Source organism: Ylistrum balloti, unplaced genomic scaffold, assembly GCF_031769215.1.
Source record: "Ylistrum balloti isolate Yb309-2 unplaced genomic scaffold, AGI_CSIRO_Ybal_v1 Utg370388, whole genome shotgun sequence".
NCBI lineage: Eukaryota > Metazoa > Mollusca > Bivalvia > Pectinida > Pectinidae > Ylistrum > Ylistrum balloti.
In genome coordinates this window covers 1,015,689-1,038,984 of record NW_026782269.1, presented here as the reverse complement: position 1 = coordinate 1,038,984, position 23,296 = coordinate 1,015,689, and the positions used below count along the sequence as shown (strand labels likewise).

The following is a 23,296-nucleotide window of genomic DNA, read 5'->3' as shown; positions in this document are numbered from 1 at the left end:
ATGTAGTTTTCCCTTCAGTTTTGACATTGATTGGTGTTTTATTAAGGGCGCTCTTATTTATTTCTTAATCGGATTATGTGAGATATAAATTGTATAAATCCGCAATTCACATTACGTTACGATTTAAGAAAAATGTCAATATATTTTTGTGTAATTCATTTTCTAGAATGACCGGTTAAGTTCTTAAATGAAATTCAAATCACCTGGCTCCCAGCAATTATTCCAAAGAGGGCTTTTAGCCTTTTAGTTGAGCCTTACATACAAAAGTCATCAAAATGATATTTCGTGCCCCTATGTGTAATTCTGTATTGTAAGCACAAGGATAGGTTTGCCCGATGTCAGTATAATGTGACCTTCAGGTAAAGGAATACCATAAAGACGCTAATCAATAGCCCTATTGCCCATGTACATTGTCTTTTTTCACATGGAAAATCCTAAATTACCGAACTACGTCACAGGTTCACTAATCAAGAAAAGCTGTCCATCAATCTCTCGTAAGCTTTATAAGAAAACTCATTATTGAGGTAAACATGTAGAAAGGATTTTCCGATATCTGGCGCGAAAATGCGTCCATACTCGTTATCCAAATAAGTGCACAGCTATTGTAGCTCCTCTGACAAGCTCTCGCATGGTATATTGTTGTCGATGAACTTTTGCCACACACTGAACCAAATAATCTCCGATAAATGTTGTGCTTGTCTTCGTTAAACGGGAAACGCTTGGCAAAATTCACATGATCATCACTACCAATTCACGCTTTGTTTATTACTCGCGAAGACTTTCTCAATTTCACATTGTAATTGGTATAGATGATCACATCAACCACCTTAGTTTGGTTAAAATATCACGGTTGGCACTTTCAGATACACAGCTATAACTGAATTGTAAACCCAATGCCTTTTTTTCCAAATGTGACTTAATGAATTATAGTGTTACAACAAGAACCACCAAAATAGTTTTAAATAAATTAAACATTTTTTGTGTATAATTTATTCCGCATAATGATCTACTGGTTGATTTCCCGTATTCGATATCCTGAGATCCTTTACATGTACGAGAAAAAATAATTCGTTATGTTTTGATGATGTTATTAACTTTTACACAAAACTAGAAATTGCATGAGTAAAATCCTGTATTAATTATTTTCGATAGCGTTCTTCTATTAGGCCGTTGTACAGATAGTTAAGGTGATGTACTGAAAATTCGAATATCCTTATAAATGAAGACCTGTATGGTATAACACGACGAATTTTATTACCGTCTGAAAGTCCTCGAGTCAACAATACTAAGCCGTGACCTTAATTCCACTCCAAACTTAACCCGACAATCCTTGGTCATTGCACTGACCGGATTAGTGTTGGCAAGCCTACTGGGAATAAATGGGTCACATGACGAATAGGACAGCGAAATTCATAGCCATAGTAGAAAAAATGCAATTTGATTGATACACAATGAATATACAAAATGTAAGCTGATTACATGTCACATCATAAATCGCAACTTCACAGTCGCAGACACCGCTAATCTGGTCATTTTCATATGCAAACGAAATGGGTATTTATTAATGTCATGTATTCAAAATCTGTGTAGGCGAGAATTAAAAAAGATTGATCATATTAATATTGGAATAAAAATGTGAACTAATACAAATAAATATACATCACTCGTGTTTGGAATATTGCTTTTCTATATTCAAATCAAGATAGTAAGACAAAATGTGTCTTTTCATACTACGTACCATATACGATATTAAGAGTTTATAAAGATATGCAAGTGCTAGAGGACGTATTTCATATCTATTCCGTTTAAGCATATGCGTAAAATACCTCACAAATCAACACACATATATATAGATATCATATCGTGTGAAAACATTATATATGATCATATGAAATGAAAACAAGAATATAGAAAACATAACACTCGGAAGCTGCCATACAAAACAAGGCACGAACATTTCATAACGTATATACAAAACAAAAATGAATATCACATTCGATGAAAAAATGCACATATAGGTAGAAATGTTACGATGTTTTATTTATACACCTAACCGCCTTTATAAACTCACTTTTCATATCTTTTGTGTAGTGTATATAAAATTTACATGACACCATCCGCTAAATCATTAAAAGTTGGTAGTCACTTTATTCTTTGATATAGCGGGTGGTATACACCGTTGGTGGACTTTAAGTCCCCGAGGTTTGTCGTAACTTGCTTGACAAGCTTTAATTTTAATTTACTCGAATAGGGACACAGTTAAGAATAAACACATGTACCTGACGCTGTTCCATAACTATAATATATCTGAACATTTATTTGATTATAGAGCTGCTGCATCTCTCCGTCTAAATTGTCTGTTTCTCTTCAATCACTTTAATTGTCCTCAGTTTCCTCTTAGGCTTCAAAGGTAAGGTCCATAACACAACTGAAGAGTCTTAGCAGGATGAAACAGTGGTATGACGCAGTTTAATTCGTTGTTTGGTTCTACCATATCAAACACCAAATTATCGAAAAGGTGCTGTTCCTTTGTGTGTCTTTTGTACAATTTTGATATTACTTTATAGATGAATAATTGGCTAAATTTGCAGATTGGTCTCCTTTAAAGCATTGGTCGTGTATGAAAATTTAATAAATCAACATTTTCAAAGTAAAATGTAAACAAATAGTGAGATTATCCATGAAAAAGTCAATATCGACAATTTGATATGTTTAAGCCATAGTCAGAATTAATTCTTAAAGTAATATATTTTATCAAACATTTTGGTAAGTCTAATTGTTAATTTCCTATTCGCTGTATAATTGAACACAGGAAACAGACTTCCATTTTAGCTGTTGTTTAATGTCATGTTGCTTATTTCCTCGATTCGTTGATAGCTGAACTACAGTTTGATAACTTGATTTCAAGAGTGATTTTCCTGTCACAATGTAAATATCCAGCACTCAATTTGTGCATTGGTAGCGCACTCTCACTGAGGCAAACTAGGTTTCAGTCCCTTATAGGACATGAAAAGGGCCGGGATGACCTGCCCGACCAGGTAAATCCTTCTCAGCCTTCCGGGTCAACACGAGTTAATCATATAAGACAATCGATTGTTCCGTAAGTGTTGTTTCCAAGAATCCAATAAACAGAAAAAAATACATTCAGAGGTATTGACAGCTAGCTTTAGTATAGTGACTGTTGTAAATACACAGATGGATTAAATGTTGTATACATCCATATAAAAACCAGTTAACTACTTTATAAAGCAGTGTTCAACGTTATGATTTGTTCTTTCCAAAATAAAATAATAAATAAGATAAAATCCTTGCAAACGAATTCACTCATAGATTGTCTTACAAGCCAGCACAGTCTGTACATATCTTGAGATACTTTTTAACGTACAACAAAACTATCAAATTGGTTCTTAGCTCATTGGCTTTGCAACTGGTGTGATACAAAAATGAGTCACTAACAATGTAAACATAGATGATGTAAGGGAATGAAATGAAACCAATTATCTAACTTCTAGTTTCAGAGATTGTAACACGTTATATTAGCCTGTCAGAACGTGCCGAAAGAGAAACCATTATGAAAGTGTATATATCAAATAAAACTACGATATACCACATTAAACACTATAGAAAACGTCAATGATTAGAAACCTTCATTCCAAAAACACAAATGTATATTACTTTTGAATTGAATACGGTTTTAGATACAAATACAGGAAATGTCTAGTTAAGGCCAGAAAGTTAACCCTTCAACGATTGTCACTTTCATGATATTTAAACAATCGGAGATGTTTAAAAAAAATGCCTTATCAATCTAAATATTTGAAAAGTTATATTCATTTGTTTATTCGAAACTGTAGCAATAAGCCTAACAATCAACATTATGGCTGAAAGTCTTGATCACTGTTACAGTTTTGTGTTGTTTATTAAAGGTGAGTAGTAAGTAGTTTGTTACACAAACTATAGAACGTGTTACAGGTATTTAGGCCACTTAGCATGCTTCTTTAACGTAATCGGATTCCATGTATTAATCACATTATAATTCTTTAATTTCTAAACCATTATTGTTACAGAATGTTATTGGACGAATACATAATGAATAAGGGACGGAGTTAAACAAAGGCACTATGTAGACAAAGTTTTGTTAAGCATTGAGATGGTATTTTAAGTTTTATATCCATCCAGGTGCCCCATAATAGTCATAATTCCGGTCAGTATACCGTGCGTGGTAGCCAAAGATGAAACTGGTAGTTACGAGGTAGGGCTGTCACGAAAATTACTGGGTCTTGTAATTCTACCTCTGGAAGTTGTAATTCATCCGAATTCCTTTACTTCTAAGTTACTGCCAAGAGAATGGAGTACAAGACAGAGGTACGATGCCTGCAGTTCTGGGTTCTCGCTTTTTCAATTGGAACCACTCTGGCATTCTACCTCATAGCAGATTGTGAGTATGAAGACGCTGATTTATCATGTTTACAATCACACTACGATATTTGGTATTTTTAAAGTGTCTCTCATCACACATCTTCAATACTATTTAGGACCTTTGGTTCCTTTCACTCCTAAATTCTACAGTTAATTAATATTAGCATGACATATATCACTACAGCTGCTGAAAAGTAATTGATTAGTTCCTTATTTCTAAAACTTGTATCTTCCGATTAATTTACGAATGAGTCGTCTATTTTGTTGTATTGTGTAATATATAAATTAGATTCTTTGTGCACAAAATGTTTTATAAAACAACGCAAGAGTAGGAACAAGGAACTTAATCGATACCGAAATACAGACACATTCATATCGGATATAAAGCTGTCAAGGAACAGTCATAGACATCGAGGAAATTTTCATATAAATGCAAGAAACAAAATCATACATCTTCGAATTATGAAATCCTTCACTGTGTTATTGGCCACGGAAACATATAACTGGAATAACTGACCGGAGCCTATGTAGATATTAGGTTCCGTATTGATAGGGCCGTGACGATACTTTAGTTGTAACACGAGAGTAACAGCAAAATCCGAAGTCCTATTAGCTTCATGCGATTTTTTCTTTCCGGTATAGTTTTAGAGAAAAGAAATGACACATTAAATAGTAAGATGAAAATGGAAAAGGAGTATTTCAAACGCCAATGTTAACCATATCACTTCATTTAATAAACGTTTAAGAAGTATAAATCGATAAGTTGTGGATATACTGAAGCTGGAAATGAGAAAATCGTGAGAGGTTGGCGAAGGAAACAAACCCAGCAGGCTACAAATATTGCCCCTGTGCCTGTTTTGTCACCACATCTAGCGACCATTCGCATACGCTGTATTATACATTATTTCATATCTCAGAAGGACGTCTTCTTTGTAATATATTTTGAGTGATTATTTGTACAGTTTTTACGCGACACTTTTGTCGATGATAGATCGGATGTCTCTCTGTGATACTTCATGCTCTCTCTGTGATACTTCATATCAAAAACTCCATGCTGAACGAAACTAGATGACATTAACGCGCGTGTGTTATTTTTTATCTTACAAAAACACATAAAACATGATACTGAATACAGTTACTTCCCGGTCATATCTCAGTTTTAGACAAATGGGCACCGATAATAAAAATGAGGATTACTTATAGAGATGTCAACATTTCAGGAATTATATTCCGTTGCTTTTTAGGTTTTTATATTTAAATTGCCTGTATAATATGGGTTTTCATCATTTCAGCGAGCATATTCTTGAAACAAAGAAGCATATTCTTGAAACAATTTTTTTTTTGAAAATGCGTGCATGTGTTAAATTCGGTAATTTTTCAATTATTGGAACACCAAAAATATAAACCCATAATGTGAGTTTAACAGTTGAATTGTTTTGTCTTTGATAATATTTGCTTTTCTATCATAACCTATTTTGTTCTACAATGAATTTCCACTGCATGATATACTTTTCTACAAGCATTTCTTAAAGTCTTTGTAAAAGAATAGAATTAGCGCATAGAACTTAACAATATCGATAACATGTGAATACAAGTGTGTTAAGTGTCAAGACTATATTCATCAGAATATTAGGGCTTTTTTCGTGACAAGAAAAGCAAACAACACCGTTGGAAAAAACCGCAAATGCCTGTCATTCATTAATAACTTTGTAAAACCTATGTACTGACGTCACATAGTAGAAAGATTGGGTCTTTGTATCACAATAAAAGAAAGTGATAATAACCATTAATTTTATGTGTTATAATAAAATCCTACTGTCGTCTTACAAAACTCGTGTCGAATATATTGTGTAAAACTGTCAAATCCACAAGTTCCATTACTCATTCAGGTAAGGAACATGAGGAACAGATTCTCACTTTACCTACAATGTTTCAGATTATATGGACCCGGGTGTGAGCAATGCATTTGGTGGAATCTGCAACAAACGTGTTGAAGACGCATGTGCGTACGTGAACAGTCACATAAATCCCCTATATATGTGGGACTATGATGACAATGTTGACTGCGTGATGACACTGGACGCGGGGAGCATGGCAACAGCTAAGTATGCAATTTTATCTAATATCGCAACTTGTCCAATCATAGCATAGTTAGAGAGCAAACCTCTCAGTTTTTGTATCATATTATGCCTGGTTCCTGGAGACCAGGAAATGAAAAGGCAAATCAGTCACTTGTTACGACCGAATTAAAGGCCAGAAAAGGGCATATCGTTTCCTGACCTTAACCTCTCGGAAGGCATGGGAAATGTATTGTTATAGCAGGCAACGGATTATCTGTGTCCGTCTTTCCACCATGACATAGAAATGCAGATTAGAGAAGACCTGGAGTAAGGTTTTTAAGTAAGTTTTATGAATGTAATACCAATTCAGCGAATATAATAGACGTCCTAGAACTACGGTGTCAAATCTTAAATTAGTGAACGTGTCATGTTACAAAGAAAGGCTGATGTTTCACTTTCTCTCAACAGTATGTATTTACTGAAGCATGAGAACCTCCATCCATGCATAACATGGCACTAGACAATTACGGTAACACTATTTATTTGAGAGTGTTGACTTCAATCCACACAAGATAAATTTCCTTCGGATTTATTTTCCATTAATCTAAAACTCCTAGGCTAATCGAAAGCTGATAAGGATTCGTTTTTGAGTCTGCTATAAATCCAAATGTGCTGGCTGCTGTTTTATATACATCCTACTTCAATTTGATGTCGTTTTGTTTCATTTTCATTTTCTGTGTTGTTCATTTTACATCGCTTGTTTATTGGAAATAATTGACTATATCATTATTCATACATTGTATAGTTTTTGTTATTTAGACTTTTTGCCGAGAAATCACGATAATTAAGTACAATTTCTTGATCAAACATTAATTCTCGTCTCTTCGGGGAAAAACGAAAAGACGAGAAATAATTAGAGTAATGTCTCGTATTTTAACGGCTAAGAGAAGAGAACTAATTACACGCACATCTTCTCCGGGTTTTGGTGTCAGATACTGGCTTGCTAAGAAACACAGATTTATTATGACAATATATAAAAAGATGTACAAGTTTGATAACCCTTTGATTGCCAGATCGTATTCGGTAAACAGAAAACTGCTGGCTTAAGCAAAGTTGCATAACACTACTGATGTGATTGCCACCTTACGGTGTAAGGACTAGAAGGTCTTTTTTGTCGTTCATCTTTATCTGAAAATATAGAGTGACATCAATATTGTTTTATATAAAATTACGAAATTAGAAATTAATTGTTTTGGCGTACGACTTGTAATGCTGATAATAATTATTCCTACCCTTCATTTTCACATCTTAAAGAATATAAATTCTTCTAAATTCTGATGAAATTGAAAACAAAACATAACAAATCTGTTCACATTATCAGTACTACAAAGTGTTGAAATTAAAATTAGAAGAAATCTTATACCCAAGATTTTAATGACAGCAAATCTTATTTTGGATCTTTGTTGGAATTAATGAATATCGAAAACATCGATGACGTTACTAACGCTACTCTTACCGTACAACAAACGATAATGCATTGTCTTACTCTGATTTAAAGCACTTGTCACACGCTTTATCACATGAACTTGCAAAACAATTGATCTCAAAAGGTAAACAAGTTCCAATAGATTCGGCTTTGTTTGGTACATGTCATATCAGTAATGCAAACAGCCAAAAGTAAGTTGCCCACTTCGGTTTACGTGTGGGCTATACCACTACTGCACATTGTTATATATCTTCTATAATGTACATCAGCTTACCTGAATCTGGAACCAAATCGACAGGGACAGCTTTCGTTCCAAAATCATTATTTAACGTAAGATGCCGACAACAGACAGTGTTTTGAGGGATGTATCGATAGGGAACGTTTACGATCATTATTGGGAATTATTCCATTCACTGTGCGATATGATGCTAGATGTGTTTGATGTTTGTTAGGATGTCTGGTGGTTCAAGTGTTGTTTACCTTGTTCGCATTTGGGAACGTGACATTACTTACTTGGAGTTACTAAGCTGTACATGGCAACGGACATCGACAAAGCAGAAGGCGCTTACACTTCCTGAACGTCTAGTCTTTTTCTCCTTGTACAATGTGCCTGCCAAATGCAACATAGTTTGCCTTCCTCGAAAAAGGCACTAAATGTGTTACAATAAGTTAAACAGTTCGGGCAAACCAACGTATACTTGTATCACTTAAACAGTTATGACATTCACACACACAGTGGTGACCATCGCTGCATTCATCATATTTATTGCATACTTAAATTCTTAACGCGAATGGATGCAAGTTCCACATACCAACTCGTACATATACGGGAAAACGATCCGAGCAACCTTGGAGTGGAACTTTAACCATTCATGTCTAGAGCGCTCAGATCCGCAAATATCCGCAGGCTACGACCCTGAGGAATCCTTCAACTCGACGAACAGTCGCTATGGTGTTCTGTCTGATATATAATGAAATCTGAAGACCTAAGTAACGTTGATTCAACACTATGGGGGATTCAAACAATTTCTTTACACTGTGTTGTATTATCATAACCACACATCAGCTATTACTCTCGTAAGGATGGTGGTTAGTTCCAATCCAATCAGCTATTACTCTCGTAAGGATGGTGGTTAGTTCCAGTCCAATCAGCTATTACTCTCGTAAGGATGGTGGTTAGTTCCAATCCAATTAGATATTACTCTCGTAAGGATGGTGGTTAGTTCCAATCCAATCAGCTATTACTCTCTTATGGATGGTGGTTTGTTCCAATCCAATCAGCTACTGACATTACTCTTACTTTTAGCTCTTTGTTCCACTCATAGCAGCTGGGAGGGATGGGTGGTGGTTAGCAATTCCCCCACCTTCTAACTTCACCATTACACGATCATAAGAGGCGTCGTTTGGCCTTTGGGTCCTCACAAATGAGAAAGACTTAATTATATCCTAAAGTCAGTGACTCAGCATTGAATGGTAAGCCCGTCGGCAGCATGGTTATGAAACTTATGACATCAGGAGGTGGTGTCGACATTGCCTTTATATCACCTTGGCTGCTGCGAAGATGTAAAACCCTAAACAAACAAATGGAACACCAAAAACTACGCTCTCAAGGTGTTACAATGCATGCCGTATGATGTTAGGAATATCGGGAAATAGATTTGTGTGGTCTAAAAATTATCCTTCCCTAGTTTTAGAAATGTCACATATTACAATGGTGTATAATGAAAATTCTTCTTCCCTTCAAATATCTTATATATATCAACTATTCCGGTAAGAACTGAATGTTAAATTTACGTAAATACCTATTTATTCTTCTTTGACTAAACTAGTGAATACATCGTAATTCAGATAGTGTTAAGTTAGTTTTGGTTTTATGTTGCTAAGCGTCTTATCAACACATATTAGGGTGGTCGGGTGGCGCAGTGTGAACGTACTCGCCTTTCACCTTGCCGACCGGAACGGACGTGAAAAGGTAAGGGGTCACCTGCCTGACCACGTGGGTTTTCCCCGGGTACTCCGATTTCCTCCCACAATAAGAGTTATCAGTATAAGTTGACATAACTTGTTTCGCAATTGTTGTAAAATAAATAAAGTTTATATATTTATCAACACATATTGTCATTTGAGGATAATCTTCCGGTGTAGGCGAAGTGAGTTTCATGTGTTGGGTGCATGTGTATGTGGGAGGGTGCGAGTGAAAGCACTGCTACATCAAAAACAAACCCTAAATAAACCTAGTAGGACGACAGAATGAAATAGCTAACGTTGTCTCATACCGTAGGACAAAATAAACAGCAGAACAGTCCCTTCGGGTAGCGAAATAGCGACTTTTTTTCTGTTACTGAGAAAAGACGATGATTAATGAGGCATAAATAGCAAAACAATACATGTCATGATCAACTACTCCGTTTAACATTTCGTTTGTGACTCCTTTCAACAGGACGAATTCGGCCAGAGTGCATGATGTGTAGTACTACAAGGCCTTTATAGACTGTGGCCATCGCCCAGTTTTTTCTGGTATATTAGATTTCTACAATAAAATCATCTGAAAAGAAAAACCTATAGAACAGGCATGATCCATGTATGATCTGATACTGACTTAGGTCGTCCCAGTAGAGCGCCACCTACAAATACCAGTACCTACAGTGTTAATGTTATAATCCTTTGATATTATGATTGTTGATACCATTTTCCTTATAAGACTGATGTTTTAATTCGAAAAGCTTGTCTATTTGCGCTTCACACAGTAGTATGCCTCCCGTTTAACCCATCAGATAGCTACAGTAGTTGAAATGCTAATGCTGATTTACTGACAAACAGGAAAACGACAACAATATACATATGTATAATACTAATCTCAATGATGGAGGCTTATACACTTAAATTCCTAAATTGACTTAATCCACAATTTGAAATCTGCTTGTGTAGTTTTTATTTATTTGATTTTTGCTTTTGTTTGTTTATCTTGTTAGTTTATGTCACTACAATTAAAGTGTGTTTGTGTAATAGATGAGCACCAATCTAGAACTTAGACTACTTTCTCCAACGCTACGTTATGTTACTACAGCAAACATACTTGTTCCTGAGAACCGAATACTTTTACTGTCACCCCATTCTTTTGTACTTGAAAACGCGCTCTAAGATGTTAAATAACAACACAAGGACCCTTAGCATAAAGTACGCGTAGTTTTGTTCGTTAAAATTGTCAACATGTCTTAATCCGAATCTTAGAAGTTTTTTGAGTATGATTACTTCTGTGCACTTAAAAGGATGCCTAAATTTGTGTCTTTTGAGGAAATAATACAAATATCCGTGCCATTATTTGAAATGCGCTTAAAACTTGATTTTTGAAACTGTTAGTGCATGTTACAAGCACAGAAGGCAAGGATGTGTTTTTCACTTTTGTAATAGAGGTCAATGTTACCCGTTCCTCTAGTCACAAATTATTCAAGTCTATTTTTGCCGTTACAATGAATCTAGAATGCTTGTTCGTATATTTTCATATAGTTTCTTTGTAATCCAGAAACAACAACGGAAGTAACGACATGTTACAAAAGTTTTAATTCAAACACAAATTTGATCAATTTACGGCAAAAAAATTTTAAAAAGGAGAATAAGACCAGGTATATTACATTGATAAGTAATCAACAAGACCTACAAACACTGGCAAAATCAAAGTGACAAGTTTACATTATCAAATGCTACACATTTTTGTATTATTTGTATATATTTTATTTTCAACTTGTCATCGTTTTAGATTTAAGGTAGAATGGCACCACTTCAATGTCCAGCCGACCACGTCGTGCACGGCAGACTACCTGTCTCTTTATGATGCGGACATGAACGACATCAGCAATGCGTCTACCCTGATCGGCAAGTTCTGTGGGGGTGTGGTTGATATCACAGGATATCCCACCCAACGCTACCTCACCCTGCAGTTCCACACCGACGGATCGGGTAACGACATTGGCTGGCGACTCCGAGCTACACGTTATGAGTCACGTAAGCACCTTTTGCTATATCACACCCAGATTGCTGGTCACATCGTTGTGGAGGTGTATTATGTTATTCTGTAACTGTTATGTTTATACCGTTTTAATATTTTGTGTAAATATACCCATTTAAGTTTTTTTTAGCATTTGTCTTTTACCTTTTGGTTTGTTTAATGTTATTTCCTTTTGGATCGTTGTGTGTTTTACCGTTTGATGACCCTAATGACGTTTTGTGAGTTGACGGGCCGTTAAGAATGCAATAATAATAATAATAATATCGCATTCCTTCAACAATGTGTTAGTTTTTCACATATCAAAGAATCACGCTGTAATTCTCAGATTTTGCTTGTTGATATATACGGAATCCCATATATTCTGTCATAACATTAATCTCGTAGGAATATACCTGTCACGTGCTGACCTTCTAGTGCTCATACCCAAAGTGTCCATACACCATAATTGTTTTGTTGTTGGTTACCACTACCGGATCAATAAAAAGAAACCTTCCTTTCAATATGCAAATATTTGAATTTTTCATAATTGTATTCATATTGTGACACGCAGATAAATCGCATATTGCGTTTCTGTCATTATGTATTGGTACACGGCCTAAGTCATCAGTCAGATGTCTAACAGTGCTAAGTCATTGTATTATAGGAAGAAAAAACACACCATTGCGGAATGTCCCTGATTGATTCTAGTTCTTCATTACATGTGTAAGGCTTCTGTCGTCTTGTTTACAATCGATTCTGCTGAGATACTCGTCAATAAATTCACCGCTATGTTCGGCGATCGATGGCTTGGGACAGATGCTAGAATTCAGACAAATGTTGTGAAATATTCATTTCCTGGTGTATAACCAGACTCTATGTATCTTACCTCCCCTACGATTGTAAACTGGGTTCCATTGCTGACCTCGTTTCATGATATTCTCAAAATACAATCCCCGAGCACATGATTGACAAATTTGACCTAGAATGTTTAATTATGTACCACTTCGGTAAAGATAACACTCACACACTACCCTAACAGTACAATGGTGGAAAGTTATGAAGCACCTTTCTGAGACAGAAATTCACTAACATTGGTGTAGCTGTCCTCTCTCCGCCTCTTATGGCTTCCTGCTGTGACTTAATGAGTCGATTTTTTGTGACTTAAGACGCTGTCCTCTCATTGCGACTTGAAGAGCCGATTTCCTGTGATTTGAGACGCTGTCCTATAATTATTGTGACTTGAAGAGTCAATTTCTAGTGACTTGAGACGCTGTCCTCTCGTTGTGACTTGAAGAGTCGATTTCCTGTGACTCGAGACGCTGTCCTCTCGTTGTGACTTTAAGACTCGATATCCTGTGACTTGAGACTCTGTCCTTTCATTGTGACTTGAGGAGTCGATTTCTTGTGACTTTAGACGCTATCCTTTCATTGTGACTTTAAGAGTCGATATCCTGTGACTTGAGACGCTGTCCTTTCATTGTGACTTCTTGATGAGTCGATTTCTTGTGACTTGAGACGCTGTCCTCTCATTGTGACTTGAGGAGTCAATTTCTAGTGACTTGAGACGCCGTCCTCTCATTGTGACTTGAGGAGTCAATTTCTTGTGACTTGAGACGCTGTCCTCTCATTATGAATGGAGGAGCTTTCTTCTCATTGTAACCTTTTGTTGCTATATTACTGAATTTTAAAACCTCTTTGGATCTTTTGACCAATCTTCAACTCCTCTTCTTAAATACATTTTTACTATAAGAACATTTTATTTTTTCACTCGGTACACAGAACGCCTTCGTTCACTTGTTATGAAAGCTTTTTTTTCCAAGAAAGATGAACGGCAATGTAAATATGTGGTTGTGAACTATACTGAAACGTATTTCGTGAAGAGTACACCCAATTCAAAGAAGAAATACACACAGGACGAAATCATAAAAATGATAGAATTTCTGGCTGACAACATTACATGTAGACTGCATTCATCTAGGAGCTGGTCACATAGTCTTGGCAAAGTGGTAAAATTTCACTTTCCGATAATGTCTTGTTTTTAAATAACCAGGTATTTATTGACCACGTCCATCGTCTACCCATTAAATTTGGAAATCAAGACACTGCAAACTCTTCTACATCAGTCTATAATCTTTTCCTACAACGACGCCAATATGGACAGCTTTCCACCAAGCTTTATGATAAGCGTGATGATTTCAACGTCACTATTTGAGATTTTCCATCCTGGGTAGCAACATCCCTGCATCTTCAACCTATGGTATTGACATGTCCCAGTTGATTCGATATTCAAGGGTATTTTCCCATTATCACGATTTTCATGTAAGAAGTTGTCAACTGATGAACAAACTCGTAACACAGGTTTCAAATCATGGGAAAAAATTACGGTCGTCATAATGATTTCATTGAGAAATATTCGATTTCCTTATGTGCCACGAAGCTGGACGTGTTTTGTGCTTGTTAGTTTCCCTGTTGGTTCCGTTGTTGCATACTTTTGTCTCATTTGTTACTTATTAACATGGATGGTTGTTTGCTGTTGTCATGTTCTTCGTTGCCCCTGTTGCCTGGGATGATAAATTATGTTTACATGTTGTTGATCTTCCATGTTGTAATGTTTTTATTCTGTGGTTGTTTTCTACTTTCTGTGTAGCTGTCGATAATTTCTTATATTATTATGCTGAAAGTGTCCACCTACATTCTACGTTAAATCACTTAAAAAACCAAGTTTATAGCATCTACTTTGAATCCTTTGATAATGATAGATTAATGGATTTTCCGTTATATTTTCCATAGTAACGTCAGTAATGACACCAAATGAAACCTCATCATATAAGATTTGTAATCAATTATTTCGAAGACAATGCTCTTTTACTGTGCACTTGCATTTTATTTTTTGTTTTTTTGGTTTTTTTTGGTTTTTTTGTTTTTTTGTTTGTTTGTTTGTTTTTGTTTTTTGTTTTGTTTTTTATGTCATTAACCGACATTGTCTTATGATGTATTCTTAAGAAAAACAGCTACTTGAACTTTGTGTACTGTCTGTCTCGTGTATAACAAGTGCTCATTACTTAGAATAGATATGAGGGATAGTCATTGTATCCATGTTACATCCCAGTCGTAAGAGGAAATTAAACAGCCTCAGAACTTGAATCATTTCCACCACTGAAATAGAGATTTACTAAGCGTGCTGTACCTTGTTGTTTTTCCAATAAATCAAATCCTTATTTAATTACTTTACTTTATCTAAAATTACTCATTATTTCAACGCCTCCATTAGGGTTCGAACCCGGAACCTCTGGTTTGCTAGTGTAATACTCAACCGACTGAGCAATAGAAACGTTCTCGTTATATTGCGGTTAATAATTAACTAGGATTAGATAAGTAAAGTTCCTACTCAAATCAACAACAGAATTTATAAGCAAGATTGATTTTAAAATATCTGCTAGACCTTCCTCTCAGCGGATGCCTACCAAGATGTGTACCGAAATTTTTACACCTTGTACATGGTGGGCGGAACAACATCCCTCGAGATCAGAAACATTGTATCTAGAACGAAATTGGACCGGATACTTATCCACATACTGCTGTAAGAACAGTACATTTAAGTTCATTACTTTGTTTGTAGTTATTTATGAATAGGTATCACTTGTGATATTCATCACGAAGAAGTAATCAACAAAGCAAAGTACATGTCCTGTATATACTTATCTATATTGTACAAGTTTCCAAGTCATTGATATTGTCATACATTTATAATATCATAACATCAGGTTTAAACAATGTAAGTTTAGTCATTATACAATTATATTATATTACATTATATTACATTACATTACATTATATTACATTACATTACATTACATTATCTTATATTATATTATATTATATTATATTATATTATATTATATTTACATAGCCTTTGATATTGACCCTGAACAGCCGCCACCAGCCCTAAATCGACCGAGGATTATCCATACTCATTACAATATGTTCTAATTCTGTTTCAGTAATTAGGTCACACTGAACAATACATTTATAATTCTTGTTCGGTTCAAAGACAGGAAAGGATTTACTAGACTAACAAGATTTCATTTCAAAACAGCCTTATAGTGAACTCATAACCGCACGAACATCAAAGTGCTTAGGACAGTAGGTCAATAGGTCAAGTAGAAGAATTACAACGATAACGTATTTATACCACCAATTATGATGGTAATATCAATAAACGAAACCATAACCTAATATTGAGATAGTCTACAACGTTTAGCTGCTCCTGTGATCTTTTCCTACCATGATCCGAACAGGGACAGCTTTCCACCAAGCTGTATGATGAGCGCGATGATTTCCGGTTCCGTAAAAGTAGGAAAGAAATCAGCGTATGATGGGAATCAATGCAGGTCGTACTAGGACAAACAAAACATGGTATATGGTAAATAAATGATCGGTGTGACTGCGAGTTAGTTGAAATACTGAACGCCAAAGCCTTAAGGATAACGACCGTGGGTCTTTTCCGTGTGATTAAGAAAAGCTTCATTTCCTATTCAAATCTTGTTTTCTAGACTAACCTGTTAACAAGTCACATGACGCAAAAGAATCTTAAACAATTCCAAATGATCCTGCAGGAAGATGTAAAACGGCGCTTCACGCGTCATTGTTTTATGTAGAATCACAATATCATGGAGCTCGGGTTCTGATATTTTCCTTACTTTAATCAATAAAATGTCTACAGTAGAACAATAATAAGGACGTACCGACAAGATAACAATCTTGCAGTCTAATCTAAAAATCGATTAAACAAATACAACACTGAAAAGCGAATTTAACGGTCTTAAAAGGATGTTTGCTCCCCCGCATCAACAAAAACAAAAACAGCCAAAAGCGGAGTAGTCGTTGTCCCTATGGGAATGGCGATAGTGTCTTGTAGAACCAATTCAAAGATAAAGGGGTCAATTAGTCTTCTTAATGATATCATCGGACTGTGACAAGTAGCAGTGTTGACAGGAAACAGTATTGTGACAGGGCCGCCACATATTTTGTGTTGAATATCACAAAAGCAACTTTGGAGAATGGTTACCATTTCGATCTATAACGTATAATTAACTTACACTCTCTTGGTAATGTACCATCTTGAAGTTTGGCCTCTTTTTTACCATGCAGCTCCTTGCCAGGATGACGAATTTCTGTGTACCAGTGAGAACATATGCATAGACGGCCGACTTAAGTGTGATGGAACCTACCAGTGTGCTGATCTTACGGACGAGAACGACTGTACAAGTAAGGAATAAAACGAAACAGCATATTTCTTCCATGCTATGAATTAAGTATATAGTTTCATACATTATAGTCCTAAATCATTATTAAAATACGTTATCAGTAACCTTTATCAATTTTCTTTTTAACAGCCATGGAAAAATTCATCGGCACGTTCATCGCCCTCGGAATGGGTGGGCTTGTTGGAGTCGGAATCGGCATCATCGGCGGGTGTGTAGCAATATGGGTGGTGGTAGGAGCGTTTACCTGTTGTAAGAAATGTTGTAAGACATGTTGCTTCAAGTGCTGCTGTTGGTGGCCGTGCTGTAAAGGTCGATGTGGTAATCCCCCTGCAAACTCCAAAGTTGGACCACAGGAGGAAGGCGATGATTGGGGCGATGACATCAAGAAACCAGCTGTGGAGGACGACATAGCCATAGTGGACGAGGAGGGAGGCAACTTCGGCACGGAGCCTGAGGCGGACATAAATGTCAACACCGGAGAAGAGGCCAACGAAGTTACTGTTGGAGAGGAGGCCAACGAAAACACTACGGAGACAAAGGATGACAATGATGTTGTCATAGACAGTGGGAGGCATACATCCATGTCTAAAGTGGGCAACACAAAGGAAGGAGGTCTTACTGAAGTCGTATAGGTCGATTCAGTGATGTTACCTTTGGTGTATGCGTAAAGCATTGCTTGGTAAATGGGAGGTCTATCATAGGTCAAATACAGCATAGGCTGTCACAAATAAATATTTCATACAAAATCGACGGCAGACGATGTTAGAAAATGTGTGATCTTCAGTAATTCTGTGATTGTACTAGATATTGTTGGCACTTTTAACTTTACGTCTACGCAAACCCGACAAGATTTTCTGAAAACGTTCTTCTCTTTTTCTATTATTGAATTTTAAAACTATTGTTGAATACACATAAATTGTCTATGAAATGTCTTTGTGTACCAGATTAAGTATATAAAGTATCAGTGAATCCTGTCTATCGTTTTCAGTGTTATCCGTATACATTACCGGCATACACTACACAAACCCAACTACTTCACACTCTCCATACAGGCTAATAAAGTGCATTCAATCTCGGAAGTTAATTACCATCGTTGCTTGGACTGTTTCAATCATTCGTACGATCTAAAAAAAGTTGTCCCTACACTTTTTTTAATCTCATTTGAACGACTTTTTTTAACCTCATTCGTTCGGTATTTCATTTCATTCGTTCGACTATTCTTCTCCATCTCAGGACTGATCTCTTTTGAACGACTTTTGATCTGGTTCGAACGACTGATATACTTTCCTAGTCGAGATTATACCTCCCTCAAAGTAAGTTAATACTTTGATTAGATTCCGAGACGGGTTCTTTCATTGTTTAACGTGTGTAAAGAAGAATTGAACAGTTTTCGAGGCGATGCCTTAGAAAGCTTGAAGAAAGTCAATTTTCTATTTCTGGCAAATTGTTTCCATGGTAACAGCGAATACCAACAAGAGGCTCATAGAGCATTCTCATCCATTGAACCATGTAAGCAAAACTGAAATCTTATGAATAGTAAAAGCTTAACTATTGCATTCTTCTAGTAAATTTTTAGTATCATTTTACTATATAGATTAATAGAGATGAGTCAAACAGATTTTCAAGTGCAGCCCAGAAAAGGTTGTCTACCGTGTACATTTTATTTTGACTTTGCTTCCATGATAACAGACGAAATCACAAAAATAACAGTAAAAAGAATTCTTGTCGATAGCAAACGACGTATATAAGGCACCAGTCTAATGTGCTACAAATATTTATCAGGATCAGTTGAACTATGTCCAAGTTATAGTTCCTATATCACCACTGTCTCCATCGGTATTTCCTACATCAACAAAATCCCCAGTAATATTTTCTACGTTGTATCACCACTATCCCTGGTAGTGTTACTTACATCACCACTATCCCTGGTGGTGCTACCTACATCACCACTATCCCCTGTGGTGTTACATACAGCACCACTATCCCTTGTTGTGTTACTTACATCACCACTATCCCTGGTGGTGTTACTTTCATCACCATTATCCCTGGTTATGTTACTTAAATCACCATTATTCTCGGCGGTGTTACTTAAATCACCACTATCCCTGGTGCTGTTACTTACATCACCACTATCCCTGGTGGTGTCCTGGTGGTGTTACTTACATCACCATTATCCCTGGTTATGTTACTTAAATCACCATTATTCCCGGAGGTGTTACTTAAATCACCACTTTCCCTGGTGCTGTTACATACATCACCACTATCCCTGGAGGTGTTACCTACATCACCACTATCCCTGGTTGTGTTACCTACATTACCACTATCCTTGGTGGTGTTACCTACATCTCCACTATCCCTGGTGGTGTTACCTAAATCACCACTATCCCTTGTTGTGTTACTTACATCACCACTATCCCTGGTTGTGTTACTTACATCACCACTATCCCTGGTGGTGTTACATACATCACCACTATCCCTGATGGTATTACTTACATCATCACTATCCCTGGTGGTGTTACCTACATTACCACTATCCTTGGTGGTGTTACCTACATATCCACTATCCCTGGTGGTGTTACCTAAATCACCACTATCCCTTGTTGTGTTACTTACATCACCACTATCCCTTGTTGTGTTACTTACATCACCACTATCCCTGGTTGTGTTACTTACATCACCACTATCCCTGGTGGTGTTTAATAGAATCTTCCTGTACCTTGAGGGTGTAACAGAGAAATCTCCAACCCGAGGGCTGATATTCTTGGTTGTCTAACCCGAGGCTATACTGAGTATTTCCTACATCACCAATGTCTCTGACGGTATTTCCTACATCACCACTTCCTGACGGTATTACCTACATCACCACTGTCTCTGACGGTATTACCCACATCACCACTGTCTCTGACGGTATTTCCTACATCACCACTGTCTCTGACGGTATTACCCACATCACCACTGTCTCTGACGGTATTACCCACATCACCACTGTCTCTGACGGTATTTCCTACATCACCACTGTCTCTGACGGTATTACCTGCATCACCACTGTCTCTGACGGTATTACCCACATCACCACTGTCTCTGACGGTATTACCTACATCACCACTGTCTCTGACGGTATTTCCTACATCACCACTGTCTCTGACGGTATTTCCTACATCACCTCTGTCTCTGACGGTATTACCTACATCACCTCTGTCTCTGACGGTATTTCCTACATCACCTCTGTCTCTGACGGTATTACCTACATCAGCACCGCCCCTGTTGTTATTTTGTTCATCAGCATTGACTCCAGGAACAATGTCACCCATTACATCCAATAAACAGTTAAGGTCAAACACAGTCTTTACCTTGATCATTCTAAGCATCAAAAACACAAATCCAGTAACTTCATGTACAACAAAATTGTTTATTTCTGTAATATAAGAATTCTTTGAGACTCTATAACTGTAGATGGCACTGGTTGCATACATTGTGACAAAAGTATTGAGAAACATTAGGATTATCTGATTATTCCGATACACAACAGGGATAATCTGAATCCTCACCTTTTCAAATAACTTACAGTTTCAAATATTAACAAAAAATCTTTATACAATATGCAAATAACTTACACATTCTAACAAATAAACAAAAGCATCTCAAATTTTACATATTAAAACAGTATACACAAAACCATTAGGGGAAAATACTAAATTTGCAATTGAATGTATTACTGACCAAATAGTTTAATTGCATGCCCAAAACAAACTGTACCAAAACCGTCAGTTCCTTTTAAAAACACTAACCATCTCACTACACCATGGTACTTCCTTACCCTATAATCGAATTTTCTACTCACATAATCACACTCCCAACCAACACAACTATATTTCATTCAGTAACCCACTTGTCATCCACAAAGTGATACTTTCTGTCCACGCACTTCAAACCCAATTAATCACACTTTCATCCTACTTGATTATATTTCATATCTTCATAATCACACTTCCTATTCACGTAACCACACTTTCTGTCCACATAACCACACTTCCTGTCCTCATAATCACACTTCCTGTCCTCATAATCACACTTCCTATTCACATAACCACACTTTCTGTCCACAAAAATCACACTTCCTATCAACATAATCACACTTCCTGTCCTCATAATCACACTTCCTATTCACGTAACCACACTTTCTGTCCTCATAATCACACTTCCTGTCATCATAATCACACTTCCTGTCCTCACAATCACACTTCCTATTCACATAACCACACTTTCTGTCCACAAAATCACACTTCCTATCAACATAATCACACTTCCTGTCCTCATAACCACACTTCCTATCAACATAATCACACTTCCTATTCACATAACCACACTTTCTGTCCTCATAATCACACTTCTTATCCACATAATCACACTTTCTGTCCCCATAATCACACTTCCTGTCCTCATAATCACACTTTCTGTCCTCATAATCACACTTCCTATTCACATAACCACACTTTCTGTCCACAAAATCACACTTCCTATCAACATAATCACACTTCCTGTCCTCATAACCACACTTCCTATCAACATAATCACACTTCCTGTCCTCATAACCACACTTTCTGTCCTCATAATCACACTTCTTATCCACATAATCACACTTCCTATCAACAAAATCACACTTCCTATTCACATAACCACACTTTCTGTCCTCATAATCACACTTCTTATCCACATAATCACACTTTCTGTCCTCATAATCACACTTCCTGTCCACAAAATCACACTTCTTATCAACATAATCACACTTCCTGTCCTCATAACCACACTTCCTATCAACATAATCACACTTCCTATTCACATAACCACACTTTCTGTCCTCATAATCACACTTCTTATCCACATAATCACACTTCCTGTCCTCATAATCACACTTCCTGTCCTCATAATCACACTTCCTGTCCACAAAATCACACTTCCTATCAACATAATCACACTTCCTATCCTCATAACCACACTTCCTATCAACATAATCACACTTCTTATCCACATAATCACACTTTCTGTCCACATAACCACACTTCCTATCAACATAATCACACTTCCTATCAACATAATCACACTTCCTGTCTACATTATCCCATTCACTATCCACTTACATAACAACATTTCCCAACCACAGTCACTCTTCTTGACTATATATTTTTTTCACTCACAAATCTACTTCTCATAAACATATTGTTCAAACATCATTCACATGATCATCCTTTTCACAAAACCATACTTCACACAGTAGCTCTTGCAGAACAAAATTCTCAAATGACTATATATTTGCTGATACCTTCCCACTTCTTCAAACAATCACTGTATTATGTACAAATACATTATGCTAAGATATATAGAATTGCATACAAACAGTGTGACTGAAATAAAAAAGCATTACAGTGCCATCACAGGTGAATGAATTTCTGCCATTGCAAGAACCTATGCTACAATCTTAGAGATTGGAAGTAGTAGACATTGCTTGTGGACTTGAAGTCTCTAAGGTTTGCTATAACATGCATGCCACATTTTAATTGAATCAAATAGTGGCGCAGTTCAGTGCATTTCCCCATATGAATTACGACATATTGAAAGGTGCTATTCAGTTGCATACCTTTTGTACAATTTTTCAGTCAATATAACAGGCAATTCTTCCTTATCAAGAAGGTGTTCTACATTACATACAAATATTACAATGATACATATGATATTTCACCTCATCTCTCCTTTCTTTGGTATGGAAATAAATGTGAAACAATTGAATTCACAAAGTCTGTGACATCCTAAATTCTAATCTATTTTACTCTGATTGTCATTATCATTTCAATATTTCAATTCCAACATTTATTTACAATTGTGGGATCACATGTTACATAATGTGATGTGTGCACATTATCTGCACAATGTCTGCATGTTGTACACATGATGTGTGCATGATAGAAAAACTGGGTAATATCACCAAGTCTTTGGTGCATTGCATGTTACCACAACTGTATTAAAAAATATATTCAATATTGTGAATAACATCGATTATAAAGAGTTGCATAACAAAAGGTTG

General features: G+C 36.3%; 1 protein-coding gene across 1 annotated transcript; it reads left to right on the top strand.

Annotated features, from left to right (window-relative positions):
• The first annotated feature begins 4,347 nt into the window (after positions 1-4,347).
• On the top strand, positions 4,348-17,849 carry LOC132554237 (suppressor of tumorigenicity 14 protein homolog). Its single transcript, XM_060218543.1, has 5 exons — positions 4,348-4,438; positions 6,356-6,524; positions 11,723-11,967; positions 17,102-17,218; positions 17,347-17,849. Exons 1-5 carry the CDS (start codon positions 4,348-4,350, stop codon positions 17,847-17,849), a joined length of 1,125 nt encoding a protein of 374 aa, XP_060074526.1.
• Positions 17,850-23,296: the final 5,447 nt, after the last annotated feature.

Bases quoted from the DNA above. Each gene is read 5' to 3' on its own strand.
- LOC132554237 (XM_060218543.1), top strand. From the start codon at position 4,348: ATGGAGTACAAGACAGAGGTACGATGCCTGCAGTTCTGGGTTCTCGCT. The intron at 6,525-11,722 runs GTATGCAATTTT...TCATCGTTTTAG, and splicing joins GGGAGCATGGCAACAGCTAA to ATTTAAGGTAGAATGGCACC. The intron at 11,968-17,101 runs GTAAGCACCTTT...TTTACCATGCAG, and splicing joins AGCTACACGTTATGAGTCAC to CTCCTTGCCAGGATGACGAA.